At 41.7% G+C, this 16177-nt stretch overlaps 1 protein-coding gene across 1 annotated transcript; it reads right to left on the bottom strand.

Moving 5' to 3' along the window:
- Window positions 1–200: 200 nt before the first annotated feature.
- Window positions 201–15547, bottom strand: LOC149183110 (cysteine-rich receptor-like protein kinase 3). Its single transcript, XM_089414833.1, has 6 exons — window positions 15112–15547; window positions 1485–1612; window positions 1185–1398; window positions 847–1030; window positions 681–756; window positions 201–509 (listed from the first exon to the last, which is right to left on the bottom strand). The coding sequence occupies exons 1-6, from the start codon at window positions 15545–15547 to the stop codon at window positions 201–203; spliced, it is 1347 nt and encodes a 448-aa protein (XP_089270959.1).
- Between the last annotated feature and the right edge of the window lie 630 nt (window positions 15548–16177).

Here is a 16177-nt window from a genome sequence, read left to right as displayed (position 1 = left end):
TCATGCTAAAGCATGCCACTAGTAAAATATATAGGCATGCCACTTCCATCTACTAAGCTTGTTAGTTAGACTAAGGAGGAAACAGAGACACTGTCATAGATCTGTGAGATGCAGAACGTGAGTTTATTGTGGGAGTCAAATGGGCCGTTCTCTCTGCACCGTGATTTATGAAAGTTGTTTGTCTTGGCTCAGCGTCTAAATTAATGAGGAAACAAAGACACTGTAATAAATCTGTGAGATGCAGAATCTGAGTTTACTGTGGAAGTGAAATGTGTGTTTCTCTCTGCACCGTAATTTATGAATGCTGATTCTTTTGGCTCAGCGGAAACTTCTGAATGGTTGGTTAACATCAACAAAACCTCTGACATTGCTAGCCGCAGTGCCCATTGGCCTTGAGTGCAGAGAAGCACAATTTTTATCACTCTTAGCGCCTGATCTTTTGGGTAGTTCCCCTCTAATAACGATTCAACAATATCCAAAGCATGATCATTCTGAAATTGATTCCAAGCCTGAACAATTCCGCAAAATTCTCAATACATGGTTTTAAATGAGCTTATTTATCATAATCGTGGTAACTAAACTTATCTAATAAACTAGAGACACACCCATTCCAATATTAACTAGATAGAGGCATCCGATATTGCATCCACGCACTTTCTCCCACTCAGGATCTCAAGTACCATGACCCCATAACTATAGATGTCAGCTTTTTCTGTTAATTGCCCATAGGTGGCATACTCAGGCGCAGTGTAGCCTCTGCCTCATAAAATAAATTTGGAAACAATAAATAACTAATTTGTACAACTTGAGACATTAATGAGTACTTAAATGAATTGCATATCTTACACTATTCCTCTGACTCTGGTAGAAACATGGGTTTCGCCTTCTGGAGAGAATCTAGCCATTTCGAAATCAGCTATTTTAGGATGGAGTCTGTCATCCAGAAGTATATTTTCACATTTGGTATCTCTGTGTATAATTCGAACATTGGAATCCTCGTGTAGATATGCAAGGCCTTTAGCTATACCCACTATAATATTTAAACAATTTTCCCAACTCAAAACATTTCATATCTCTCCTACGGATCTCCAATAAAAGCCTTGGTTCCACATCAATAATTGAAAGAGCATAGATAATTTTAAAAAAAACTTGAATAGTAGAAAAAATAAACAACAAAAACCTACCAAACAAATGCTTGTTAAGCCTGTTATTTGACATGAACTCGTATACCAACAACCGGCCATGCGAACGCATAAAACATCCTAGTAAACGAACAAGATTACGGTGACAGACGTTGGTCAGGAGCTTGACTTCTATCAAAAAATCCTCTGCAGCTTGAGTATTCTCCCATCCATTCAGTTTCTTAACTGCGATATCAGTCCCATCACAAAGTATCCCCTGCTCATCGATTAATTCATTAGAGTTAGTCTGAAAATACAGCTTATATTTAGACAAAATTGTCAAAACCATTTTTAATATTATACTTTATAAGCTTCACCGAATCCTCCTTTATCGAGCATATTGTTTTCATCAAAGTCATGAGTCGCTTGTCTGAGAACCTCGTAATCAAAGACAAATTGCTGGAAATTTTCCCTCACAACAAAATTATTATCTGCTCAGAGCATCATAAAAATAATTTTATCATAATGTTCGATTACAACCAAGAAGTCAGAAGAATTTGGGAAATAGCTGTATAATCACCTGTTTTATCATTATTCTTGCGATGTCTAATACGTCGATAGAAAATTATGAAGCACATCACCACAACCAAAGTTGTAAATGTGTTAGAAAACCTACACAAATGAATCTAGCTAGTAAAGGTTGAACACACAGCTTTGTAGAGAAAAAACACTGTAAGAAAATCGAAAGAACGAAAGAATGATTCATTAGAAAATAGGTTACAATGCTCATAATATAGCATTACTAGGTGAAGATCCCAAGGTAATGCACCATAGCGGTGATCAATGAGAGGACTCAACACCTACAACAAGTTCCAAAGAGAACTATCCAGTTGCAAAGTTAAAGAAGGAGAAAATCGGGGAGTAAATCATGCAGAAGAACTAGCCAGTTGTGGAGTTAAAGAAGGAGAAAATCAGGGAGTAAATCATGCAGAAGGAATCTTGCATGTAGTCCCAATCTGTAAGTAAGTGTCCACATGTAGGTGTGTAGTACTCCAACAACCCCCCTGAACATCACTATGGGGAAAAAATAGAAAATGGGCCCTGGAAACTAAGGCCAAAGGTCACCCAAAATACAGTGCAAGTTGTACTAAAATTGAGGAAAGAGGGAAAACCTTGTGGGAAAAACCCCCCCTCAAAATACAATGTAATCAAAAGAAAAGAGGAAGATAAGACAGTTGCTAAGCAACAGTGTCCTTCACTTCAAGACGATCACGCAGAGAGTGAAACTTCTGCTTAGTGAATGTCTTGGTGAAGATGTCTGCAGTATATTCTACTGAAGGATAGAATTGCAAATCAATGACCCGATCATGTACTAAGTCTCTGATGTAGTGCATATGGATCTCTATGTGCTTCGTCCGCTGCCGCTGTACTAGATCCCTGCAAAATTTGAGAGTGCTTTGGCTATCACACCAGATGACAATGGGCTGGTGGAACTGGATGCCCAACTCAGTGAGGAAGTGTTGTAGCCACAAAGCCTGAATGGTGATATTGACTACTCCTCTGTACTCGGCCTCAGCTGAAGATAGAGCAATAGCACCCTGCTTCTTGCTCGACCAACAGATAGAGCCAGACCCTACACTGAGCGAATATCTGGAGGTGGACTTGCGATCAATGTTGTCGCCTACCCAATCAAGATTAGTGAAGCCAAGGAGATTCAATGCAGTGCCTACTGCATAGTGAATCTCGAAGGTTATGGTGCCCTGCAAATATCGGAGGATGTGCTTGGCAGCATTCCAGTGTAGCTCATGCGGCTCCTACATGTATCTAGAAACTGCCCCTACTGCATATAAGAGATCTGCTCTAGATTGGGTGAGGTACAATAAGCTCCCCACTAGCTGTTAGTAGAGAGTACTGTCAACTAATGGAGTGTCACCTCCATCCTCAAGGCGAACCCCAAACAGAAAAGGAGTCAGTGCTGGTGTTACAGGGAAAAGTGTTTATTTAGAACTGCTCTATCCCACTAAGGTGTGACAGCTACCTTAGAAACAAACAGAGAAAAACTACTTTTGTATTTCCTTTATGAATTATAGATAGAGAGGAATAGAAAGAACCAACCTGTGTCTTGCGCTAATCCTTTGATTCGATCCCCCTCTTCTTTGATAGTCTCCAGCTACCTGCTCACCAGCACGCCCAGCTTCACAAAGTACCTGTAAGATCACAGAAGCATAACACTATACAAAGACATGGATCTATATTCATAAATTGACCATACAAATGTAACAAGCATCAATGATACAAAAGCATGGAGGAGAACTCAAATAACTTTTATTGATAAACAAGAAAAGATCCAGGAGGAGTTACAACCTGTGGTTCTGACCCAGCATCAACCTCCCAGCAAAGAAGCCCCTCTTCACCTCAAACAAAGCATAGATCACCCAACAGTCTGATGTTTGTCTCTAGAAACCAACAACAATTCCTTACAATATGCAAAATTCCAGCCTCTGGATCTCTGGGATGAGGGATCCATCTATAGATATCTGTAAGGAGGATGAGTCAGCTTCTGATTTGACTAGTGTCTTCTCTCTGTCAGTTCTTGCTTCCACTTGGAGACTAAGGGCCTCTTACTCATCCTTGGTCGAATTCAGTGAGGCAAGTGTCACAGGAGAAGATTCTGGAAGCTTCTATTGCCTCTCCACCTCGTGGAATGACACTGCCATTTGTCATTTCTCACCCATCGCACCCCACAGAAGGGAGTTTTGAAATGCAACGCACCCTCACAGTGCATTTGGGTGAGATGCAACGCACCTAGCCAGTGGAGCAGCTGCAATGATCCTGTTTTGACCAATTTTGAGTAGTTTTTCATGGAGAACTTCTGGGAGAAGATGTAATCTGTTGACCTTGTTCCTTTAGGGGTTAGAACAACACTTTTAGGGACTTATGAGCCCTTGGTTTATGGACTTTTCATGCTTGGAGTTGTAGGGCACAAAAATGTCTATAACAGTTGCCCCCTAAAGTATGAAGCCGTTAACCTTTTGGTGTCGGGTGAAATGCTTTATTATGAGGATCCAAAGTTCTTTCAATGTTGGGAGGAGACCTGTAATAAGATACAATACAATACATTATCTTCATAATATTTTCATGATCTAGCTGAGGCGGGCATTCCCATGCTCAGCTTTATAAATTCATTTTCATGTACATAGGACAGACAACCGTCTGAGTGTAGACTGATGATTCTGATAGAGCCATCATCCTTTTGGTAGGACGATTATCTCTCCTGCAATGCTGTACATTTAATGTCTTTATTTCCCTGAATATATATTGCAGCCCGGATGGATGAAACTAGATCCGGGGTCTTCAATCTCGTCTGATCTTCACTCGAAGTACAAGTCGATCCATGTGAGAAATGTTCTAAAGTCGAACATGGAAAGACATCGCTTGATTACCACTCAATGATGTAAACTGTTAACAAGCGCGAGAGGAATCACCGATAATGATAATGACCCTCAAGGTACTGCAGTACAATTCACGTGGTGTGAATAAAGGACTTGGCGTCGAACACCACCCAAAATCTTTCGATCGAAGGCCATTGATGTAAACCTGTCGCCGAAGTGAGAAACTTGCCATTGAGGCATGCAAGCTTCAAAGTACTGAATGGGGTGTTCCTAGATCAACTTCTTGGATAATGAGCTGATGTCGACAAGAAGTGATCCGTCATAGGAGGGCCTTAATGAATCCCACATCAATGACACGGAACGGAGCAAATGATTTTGATGGAGGTGAAAACGATCTGGTGATATAAGGTTCAGGGTGGCGGTCATGAAAGAATGGAGTATAATGTATGGTAGTGGGTGAGACACAGGTGACTTCTCTGGATGACTTCTCTTGAACATATCGGCGACATTGATGTGATGGATTGGTAGCATTAACCCCAAATGTGAATGGTATGGCATGACCATGGTGATGTGACCGGTGAATGAAACAACCCAACCCGACTCGGACACGGAGTGGAAGTGTCATGTTCAAGAGCGACTTGCTACCAACAAAGTTTCTTTGAGTTTTCTTCCCAATTTTTCCCTAGTCATTGTTGACCAGTACCTCTTTATTTTTGTCAAGCTTGAGGAGGATAACATATGCTTGTTCTATAATTTTCCCTTCGAGCAAACCCATCGCTATGTTTTAACGAGCCTAGCGATAGTGAAACTCGTTCTTGTCTAAAGACAAGTTTTTCGCTATTAATCTTTTTAACGAGTTTAACGACAAAGATAACTCGGTCCTTTTCAATTTTAGAGAGTCTGAAAAGGAACGTAAAGGTAACTCCAAAATTCCTTTTTCATCATCTAATCCCTTAAGTCCGAAAAAGTATAAAATAATATAGAAGGGATGAATTTTCGATAGTTTTAACGAGCCGAACAAAACAAGCGCTCGATCTTTTTGTGTAATAATCCCTCAGGTCCAAAAAGATTAAAATCTCGAGGAGGGATAGCACTTCCTGTCCCTTTAACGAGCTGGAGAGGCTAATGGCTTGACAATCTTTTCATATTTTACGAGTTAGTTGAAAAGAGCTTAAAGGAGACTCGTCTCTTGAGGAACGAGTGATAAAATGGGTAGCAACTGATTCCAGGTAAGGTTTGGAATTTTCCAATCACAGCAATGTCACAAGGATGGCTAGTGAAATCACTCTTCGCAGCTGCTCCTCAAAATAGGTAAACAATCAAATGGAGGTGAATGATCGGCCAATGAAAAAGTGGAGGTAACGGTGCAAACACGACCAAGGCTTTAATGGCTGAAGTACTACATTCACGATGGTTATTTACCGGGGAATAGTTCATTTTTTAATGAGCTTAAACGCGGGTGGAAACATTTGTTCATGTCTTATGTTTATTTTTTAACGAGCTTGAACTATGTGCTAAAACTGCTCGATGCAGGTTTATTTTTTAATGAGCTTGAACCTTGTGGTAACACTGCTCGATTAATCCAGTCTTGTGATAAGAATGTCTCATATAAAAACGACAACTTTTAGAGATTTGCCCCACATCCTTTCTTTATGCAAGTTAGGAAACGACCAATCCTACGAGTTTAAAGGGTTAGAGGTCCTAAAAATTTAAAAATAAATAGTCGCTCTTCGCTTGCATTCCAAAAGGTTTGCATGCCCCCAGGTATAAAACAGAGTTTCAAGGTTACCCCTTCTTTAGTCCGTTAAAACATTTGTTTTACCGAGAGAGGCCTACCTCTTACAGGTTACCCAAAGATTGCTCTATTCACGACGTAAACAAAACACTTCTCTGGCGATGTCTACCGAAATAAACAAAGGTGAGTGGTGATGCCCACCAACTCACATAACTTTGACAAGAGAATCTTGTTCTAGAATAACCCCTCTTCCAATCACAGACGGGGGTACAAACTAGTCATATTCTCCTGTGGAAACCTACCCTATACCCGAAGTTTTCCTGCCGAAGTAGACCAGGGTGCATGCCCCCTGGGTTTCATTCATATCCCTCCGAATCACTCGCGCTCATCGGGAGGACCGACTGGAGATTGAGACATTTCTTGCGTGAAAAGACCATTCAGGGATGGTATATGACTATTTGCTCTGTATGATCCAGGAAATGAAAGCTGGTGCACGAGCTTGACCACTCTTCCTTCGTGCGGAAAACACATTACTCTAAAGAGTGAGGAGACAATTGCTCCCATGCAATAAATATAGTGTCGGCCAAGGAGTAGATTGTAATCCAGGGGCCCTTGAACTACCATTACGTTAATGTGAACGGTTTTCCCTCTCAATGTTATGGGCACATCGGGAAGGATCCCTAACGGTCGACTGGTTCCTTTATCAAAGCCTGTCAGATTTCTCATTTCAGGCAAAAGCGATGGTGAACCAAGCGCTTTCCAAGCAGTTGAGGAAAGGATACTCACAGAAGCCCCCTCATCGATGATGGTACCAGCCATAACCATTCTATATATTTGAACAATAATTCGAAATGGTACACTAGCTGGTAAACGGGGTCTGCCTAGTTGATTCCAGTCGAAGGAGACAACTAGGTTGCTTGGAGGTGGGACCGAATAGACGGTCGGGTACGACTCTGATGAACTTCCTTCCTGCGGTAAAGGAACGGGTAAATTGCCCCCATGTTCGTTGGAGTCTGTGCTTATGAAAATAATTTGGACGGTGTCATCCTTGTTCTCTTCAGTGATTGTATCATCTGAAGATGGAACCTCTGAAGGCAAGACCGGGTCAACTGCCGCCTCGACCTTTTGACTTTCTTCTGGTATGGATTCAGATGGTTCATCTTCAATGACAGATGCTTCGGCCGACCACCTGAGCGGGTTAGCCGGATTTTCAACTAGTGACGGAATCGGCAAGTGTTTTTTATATCCAGGAGGAAGTCGTAACGGTGAAACCAGACGATCATCCAAAACTCTTTTAACTTCGTCTAAGAAGGGACAACGGACGGTACGATCGCCTTCGCACAGTTTACAAGGAAATCTATATTTTCCTTTTTGTCCTGGGGCTTCACTTTCACTAGTTGACGGTGTGTTTTCAACATGATCAACAGAGGTTGACGACACCGGGTTGTGCAAACGAGGAGACCAGTCCCTTAAGATCCGAGGGATGCAAGGAAAATCTCTGTGAAAGTGGTCTCCTTTGCAAATGACACATGGCGATTTAGGCCTGGTCGGTGCAGTGTGTGGATTTTCATTAGACGACACTCGTTTTCCCCCATTTGCTTTTGGCTCCCTCTTCTTCTTCTCTTTCTTCTTCTTTTCCTTCTTCTCCTTAGGAACTTGACTTTTGGCTTTACCAGCCCCATCAAGCGAAGAGGAAGGAGGAGAGGAAAAATTAGAGGAAGTAGAAGGTTGGTGGGTAACTCTAGACTCGTCTAATTGCTGATTCGATTATTCAGGAATAGTGGTGTTCTGAACGACAAAGGTTTAGAAGAGCCATACAAGCAAACCAATTGTCAGTCCTGGAAGCGAAAATGTGGCCATATGTGGTGCACCAACATCTCCCTAAGAGGAGAAGGGACTAGGATTTCCTCCAAGGGGAATTCCTTAGTTGGTGGACTCCATTTTCTCAACCCAAGATCAATGTAGGAAAGGGGTAATGAATATTTCGTTTAAAGTAAATTTTTAGACGCTTTGACACGACTTGTTTTTTCAGTTTTTAAGAGTCGAGAAAAAACAAAAGATGACTCTAGTCGCCTTCGATTTTTAATGAGGCTGAAGTGACAAGTGCTCAGATGGACCTTTTCCTTTAAGGAGTCTGAAAAGGAATGAAAGGGACTGCTCTGGAGGTCTAGGTAGAGGGAGTACCAAACCAATCGCAAAACTGCAGAATCATTTTTACGGTATGACAGTTAATCTTCCCGAATGCTGTGTTCAGTGCATTGCGATCGATAGGGCAGCAGAAACGGCTTCCTATGGATAAAGGATTTAAGCCTGTAGGGGTCTCCCAAAATATACTCGACGGTATGTGGGAGCAAAAGTCCATACTGGAACTTATCTTCTCAAGGTGGAGGAATCACCCAACCATCAGTGAGGACAACAGTTACCAGGCTTTATGACGTCGGAATACGTCTCTAGCCTAGACCTCTAAATGTTGTGCGTTAAGTTTCAAAGAATTGTTAGATTCATTGAATTTATTTTAAGTTGATCTTGTTTATGAAGTTTTCCTTTCGGGTTCACCACGAGATGTAGATGTAATTCCTAAAATGCAATCTAAAGATGATAAACAAACTTTTTATCTCTTTTGTGCAATGAAAATCCTAGCTACTAGGGAAAAGAAAGACATAATCTTTTCACAAAGAGCAAAGAGCACACTTTAAATGCACTTTTCTAAATCAAACCAAACAGACTGTCTATATGCAAATGCACATGCATGTATTTGTTTTCGACTTTCTTAGTATTGATGCTAAAAAGAAAGTTGATGTACAAATCTGAATTTCTTTTCAAGCGAAAAATATAAACAAGCTCTTTTTCGAAATCAAAAATAGAGATGATTACGACACCTTACGATTTTGAAATGAACACTCGTTCTTCAAACTTAGAAAATTACAAATTCAGACCAAAGGCAATAGTAACAGGATAATCGACCATCAACAACAATCAAACTTTCTCCTATGATCGAAATCGACACTTGCGACAAATTCAAATCAAAGGACGACAGTACGACTATGCTACTTTTGCAAAGGAAAACTGTAAACGACTCAACAAACACACAAAAACATCTACAATTCTTTTGTACAAAGGAGGCGGAATAACAGCAAGGAAAAGGGGTTTCAAACAGACATATACTGATCACAGGTAGCAAAATTAAGGGATAGAACTGGAAAGAATGAAGCACAGGAACCATAGCTGCACAGAGCTAGTCTGATCGGTGCACCTGTAACACAAAGAATCTGAAATGAAGTGCAGGTTGTCCCTTTGGGAAATGCGTTGAAATTCAGAATCTCTGAACAGTACCTGCGTTGGGCCAGAAATGAGACTCTGTCTGGGTTCCGGGTCACAGTTTGCAGTTCAGTCCTTGGTTTTTGGCCGAGTAAAAAGCAATCAGTAATGCAACAATCAAGGGTAGATCTAAGGAGGATCTAAGAGCTATCACAAGGAAAATCAGATAGTTTGTGAATCAGTTATTTAAATCATAAACAGATCCAGTGAATGGATTGAAGCAGCAGTTATCTACTTTGCATTTGTTATGGCAAATGCAGTTCGAATGCTACTTATAAGTTTATGAAACAAACAACAAAGAATAATAAACAAACAAACTAATTATGTCCCGAGTGGAGTCACCATTTTGTTACAGGGAAAAGTGTCTATTTAGAACTGCTCTATCCCACTAAGGTGTGACAACTACATTAGAAACAAACAGAGAAAAGCTACTTTTGTATTTCCTTTATGAATTATAGATAGAGAGGAATAGAAAGAACCAACCTGTGTCTTGCGCTAATCCTTTGATTCGATCCCTCTCTTCTTTGATAGTCTCCAGCTACCTGCTCACCAGCACACCCAGCTTCATAAAGTACCTGTAAGATCACAGAAGCATAGCACTATACAAAGACATGGATCTATATTCATAAACAACTTAGGATCATATTTAAATTGACCATACAAATGTAACAAGCATCAATGATACAAAAGCATGGAGGAGAACTCAAATAGCTTTTATTGATAAACAAGAAAAGATCCAGGAGGAGTTACAACCAGTGGTTCCAACCCAGCATCAACCTCCCAGCAAAGAAGCCCCTCTTCACCTCAAACAAAGCATAGATCACCCAACAGTCTAATGTTTGTCTCTAGAAACCAACAACAATTCCTTACAATATGCAAAATTCCAGCCTCTAGATCTCTGGGATGAGGGATCCATATATAGATATTTGTAAGGAGGATAAGTCAACTTGTGATTTGATTAGTGTCTTCTCTCTGTCAGTTCTTGCTTCCACTTGGAGACTGAGGGCCTCTTACTCATCCTTGGTCGAATTCAGTGAGGCAAGTGTCAGAGGAGAAGATTCTGGAAGCTTCCATTGCCTCTCCACCTCGCAGCATGACACTGCCATTTGTCATTTCTCGCCCATCGCACCCCACAGAAGGGAGTTTTGAAATGAAACGCACCCTCACAGTGCATTTGGGTGAGATGCAACGCACCTAGCCAGTGGAGCAGCTGCAATGATCCTGTTTTGACCAATTTTGAGTAGTTTTTCATGGAGAACTTCTGGGAGAAGTTGTAATCTGTTGACCTTGTTCCTTTAGGGGTTAGAACAACACTTTCAGGGACTTAGGAGCCCTTGGTTTATGGACATTTCATGCTTGGATTTGTAGGGCACAAAAATGTCTATAACAGCTGGCTTGCAGTTAGTCATGTGAAATCTCTCGAGGAGATCCCATGCATGCTTAGCCTAAGAGAGTTTGATGCATGTGGCATCCTGGCTGATCTCAAGACCGAGAAAGAAGTGTAATGGACCCATGTCCATCATCAAGAACCTATCATGCAAGGCCCTCTTGACTGCAGCAACGGCTAAAGTCGAGCTGCCGATGATCAGGAGATCATCCACATACAAAACTAAGATAAGAAGAGAATCATGTGTCTTGAGCATATAAACATTCGGATCAGACTTACATCTTTCAAAGTTTTGTGATAAGAGAAAAGAATCCATCTTCGCGTACCAAGCTCTCGGGGCCTGCTTAAGTCTGTAGAGAGATTTCTTCAGTCTGTCGACTAAAGATGAATCCCGAATGAAACCATATGGCTACTCCATGTAGATCTCCTCAGATAGGTCTCCGTGAAGAAAGGAATTCTTCACATCCATCTTATGTACTTCCCATCCCTGGGCAGCCGCAATGGCAAGTGCAAGGTGTATGGAATCCATCTTTGCTACTAGAGCAAAGGTCTCATCATAATCAATGCCATCCACTTGCTGGAAACCTTTGGCTGCTAGCCTAGCTTTATGTCTGGTGATTTGCCCATCTATAACACTCTTGGTCCTGTAGACCCATTTGCATTGGACAAGTTTCCTTCTTGAAGGAAGGGGGACCAGATCCCAGGTCTAGTTCTCGAGGAGGGAGTTATACTCCTCCTCCATGGCGGACTCCCAAGATGCATGCCTAGCAGCCTCAGCATAGGACTGCAGATCAGAAGAATGAACCAAATGACAATGCCAGGATGGTGTTGGTTCAGTGGCAGTGAGGGCAAGAGGAGGCTCAATAAACTTTGGGCTAGTCCTCTGCGGATTAGAATTATCCCCCACAAGACCATTTCTAGCAGCTGGGTGGTCTTGTGCATATATCTCACATAAGCTCCTTGTTCTCTAATTTATGACAAGGGAAGTTGATTCACTGCTGGAAGCCCGATCCGAGCTTGGATGTGGATCATCATATGCATGCACTAGATCTGTATTTCAAGACTTTGTCTCTACATTTGCATGCTCTATTGCGGCATTTGCATGCTCTGTATCTGCATCTGAGTGTACTGAGCCATCATCCCAGACATGAGGTAGATAAAAGGTGTCTGCATGCGGCAATTGAGGTGCATGCGAGAGACTTTCCTCAAATTTGACACTTCGCTCAATGATGAGCTTGTCCGTAGAGGAAATCAAGAGTCGGTATTCCTTCACACCATCAGGGTATCCAACAAAGATGCACTCAATGCTATGTGGATCAAGAGCATTACTCTTTTCATAGGGGATCCTGGCCCATGCTCGGGAGCCGAAACTTGGAAATGGGTGACCTTTGGTTTAGTGCCGCTCCAAGCCTCAAAGGGAGTTTGATCCTTGATAGACCTATGATGAGATCTGTTTTGGATGTAGTTAGCACAATTAAGTTCTTCAGCCCATAGCTTATGAGGCAGTGACTTAGAATGCAACATGCAAGAAGCCATCTCTTTGAGAGATCGGTTCTTTCTCTCAGCAACTTTGTTCTGTTGTGGAGTGTGTGGAACTGTGTACTGCAACTGTATACCAGACTCAAGGCAAAGGTTCTGAAGTGTTGTGTTAACATATTCCGCCCCCATTGTCTGTACGGAGGGCTTTGATCTTTCTCTTTGACTGTGTCTCAACTAGTGCTTTGAAATCTTCAAAGTGCGCAAAAACTTCAGATTTGTCCCTGAGAAGATACACCCAAGTAAACCGTGAGAAATCATCAATAAATGTAAGCACATACCTTGCTTTGTTGATGGAAGGATGAGGAAAAGGCCCCATGATATGACTATCGATTAGATCTAGAGGAGAGGATGTTCTGTGAGTCTTGCAGGTGTCAAACTTTTCTCTAGGATGTTTTCCAAGGACACACCCTTCACAAACTCCTTTGGAGAAATTGATATTTGGCAAGCCTTCCATTATCTCATGCTTGCTTAGCTACTGCATATACCTGTAATTTAAGTGACCAAACCTCTCGTGCCAAAGCCTACTACTATCATCAGCATGTGTAAGCAATAAGGAGGATTCAGATTCAATAAATTCAGAAAATGTATACAGTCTGGCTCCATTGTTTACCTCACTGGTTGCAATTTTGGAGCTGCTAAGTAGGTCATATATGTTCATTGCATCTGGAGTGAATTCCACTCTCTTTCCGGTGCCGAAATGAGTGATTCGATAAACTAAAACCAGGTTTACCGAAAGTTTTGGAACATGAAGCACATCTTCAAAGCTTCCGTGTAAAAGTTCCACTCTACCTTTTCCGGTGACCTCAATAGGTGAGTCATCTCCCATAAGGATGGGAGGTCCTTTGCATACATCCAAAGAGGAATAGACTTCCTTTGCAGCAGCCATATGATGTGATGCACCAGAATCTATAATCCATGCATCAGGGGAAGAATTAATTGCAACTAAAGCATGAAAATTGTTACCTTTCCCGTGTGGTGGATCCTCAGTTTTCTTCTTGGCGTCGTGAGGGATGTGGTCCCCAAGGTTGTGCTTCTGAAGGATTTCTGCCATTTGGTCAATTTGTTTCTTCATGCAAGAGGATTCTGGATAGAATCCTCTTTGACAGTAGGTGCATTTGTTTCCTTTCTTCCCTTTCTCATTTCTCGAGCCGGAGGAGTCATTGAAGGGCTTGGTGTACCCTTTCTTCTTTGGATGGGAATGCGCTTTTCCTTTGTCTTTTTGCTGCTGATTTTTCTGATTTGAATCAGATCTGTAATTTTTATTGTGACTGCCATCATGCACAACAACTGCATGTGCTTTTGGAGGTTTGATTTTCCCCATGCCAATTAGTTTATCTTGCTCAAAAGTAAGGAACTCCATGAACTCTTTGAGAGAAGGCATAGTGTAGGATTTACCTGTTGCGAGCCTTACTGAATGAAATGTAGACACAAAGACAGAGTATTCCGGTTTGAGCTTTGACATAATAGAGAGAACTTGGCGACTTCCTTGGATTTGTCAATTCCACAACCCTTGAGTTGCAGCAATAGATCATTATGTTTGGTGAAGAAGTCTTGAATTCTATCATAGTTCCATGGATCCAATGACAGCAGCTCCACTTCAAGCAGATGTCCTTTCATCTCATCCTGTTTCCCGTAGAGTTCTTCGACCTTTTTCCAAATTTCATTGGGAGTATTGCAGGCAGATAGATGAAACTGCAACTCTGGGGAGATGCACATGCATATGGATCCGTGTGACTCATCCATGCGGTTGAGGTACTTGGATTTCTTTATGGATGAAGTGGGTTCCACTTCTGCAGCCATGGTAATCCTGTACAACCTTTTTTGACGAAGGTATCGAGCCATTTGGTCCTTTCATTCATGAGAGTTGTACGGTGTTAGGATCGATGCTTTGGGAAACTCCATTTTTTTGTCGATCTTCAATCTCCAAGCTATAATTCCTTCAAAATAAAGTACTGGTGCACCTTTTATCTAGCAACCTGTGGGCTCTAATACCATGTAAATGTGTTAGAAAAGCTGCACAGATGAATCTAGCTATTAAATGTTGAACACATAGCTTTGCAGAGCAAAAACACTAAAAGAAAATCGAAAGAACAAAATAATGATATATTAGAAAATAGGTTACAATCCTCACAATATAGCATTACTAGGTGAAGATCCCAAGGTAATGCACCATAGTGGTGATCAACGAGAGGACTCAACACCTACAACAAGTTCCGGAGAGAACTAGCCAGTTGCGAAGCAAATCAGGGAGCAAATCATGGAGAAAAAGTAGCCAGTTGCAGAGTTAAAGGAGGAGCAAATCAGGGAGTAAATCATGCAGAAGAACTAGCCAGTTGCGGAGTTAAAGAAGGAGCAAATCAGGTAGTAAATCATGCAGAAGGAATCTTGCATGTAGTCCCATGCTCTAAGTAAGTGTCCACATGTAGATGTGTAGTACTCCAACAAACGCCGCTCAGCCAATGCATCCCAATAGTATAGGCACTAGTTTCGATGACGATTTCCCCGACGACGGTGTCAGATTAGCCAATGCTGCGTTTCGAATTAAAACAAAGCAATCAAGATAGATGTTATATCAGAATCAAACAACAAATAGTCGCAGCAGATCTAGAAAGCTCATACGCGAAGTCAGGTTATCCTTGAAAAACGAGTAAGTTGAGTAGCGCATGAAACAGCCCGCCTCGAGACCCCGAGATTCACGATTGGGAAGACAGGTTAGTAGTTCATTCTGAGCTTCTATCAGGCATCCTTGGCAACTACTGGTTGTAAGGGTGGGCCAACACTGAGTGACACCATATAGGGAGCCATCAATGGATCCAGTCGCATAACCGTTATTTGCATAAGCGTTTTCTATGAGGTTCCCGGATAAGGCAGTGGCTCTCTGAGAGAACGTCTGCGGATCGGTGTCATTTGTGGAGCCACAGAGATGGGAAGCCCCAGGGTCGACATCCTGACCGTAAAAACTAGTATTCTCATAGCGGAAGAAACAACCATCCAGATGAACCCGACCACCATTAGATTTGGGGCAATATGCCTTTACATGAGTTTCCGCTTCCATTACGCATTCCAAGCACTCGTTGGTGGTTAAGTACTTCCGACGCACATCATCCGTTTTGCCATATTTATTTGAAGTAGCGAAGCCCTCTGAGGAGAGATTTGAGTTGAGGGATGAAAAGACAGCCTTCTGATTTTGCTAAAACGCTGTGACGTTAACATAAGTATATGTCTCTGTGTTGCTGCAACCTTGGCCCGCTAGTGTGGACTGGGGATCGTCGGCTGCCAGACCTACTGCAATCATCATGGCCACCAGAAATGTAAAATGTGCAAGATGCGCCATCAGTCCAGCCAATAACCAATGACTCGAATGGCATTTGAACCCAATACATATTTAGTAATAAATAAGGGTTATATTGTTTTTAAGGGGTTAGTTAATCAATAGTAACAAATAAGCGCACGAGACTAAGAAAGAATGGATTCCTATGGGGCCGGGATTTGACTGGTCTGTCACCAGGGTATTTGGTGGTCAAATAATTCAATCTGAAATTCCAACCAGAACACATTAATGAAAAGAATGAAAAAGTGGCATCGTTTACCGAGGCTCTTGTACTTTTAAAAATTGCCGAATTTTTTTTTTTTTTTTTTTTAAATTGGATACTAACAATCTTTGAATCTTGAATCTTGTTTTTAA

Source organism: Pinus tabuliformis, chromosome 3_2 (assembly GCF_031772625.1).
Source record: "Pinus tabuliformis cultivar Carrire ecotype Pingquan chromosome 3_2, CPIR1, whole genome shotgun sequence".
Classification (NCBI taxonomy): domain Eukaryota; kingdom Viridiplantae; phylum Streptophyta; class Pinopsida; order Pinales; family Pinaceae; genus Pinus; species Pinus tabuliformis.
The sequence above is the reverse complement of the archived record's forward strand: the minus strand, read 5'-3'. Positions and strand labels throughout refer to the sequence as shown.

Coding starts and splice junctions, on each gene's coding strand:
- LOC149183110 (XM_089414833.1), bottom strand. CDS start 15,547: ATGGAAGCGGAAACTCATGTAAAGGCATATTGCCCCAAATCTAATGGT. Junction 1,399..1,484: donor GATTCGGTGAAGCTTATAAA/GTATAATATTAA, acceptor ATCGATGAGCAG/GGGATACTTTGTGATGGGAC. Junction 510..680: donor TCTATAGTTATGGGGTCATG/GTACTTGAGATC, acceptor GGAATTGTTCAG/GCTTGGAATCAATTTCAGAA.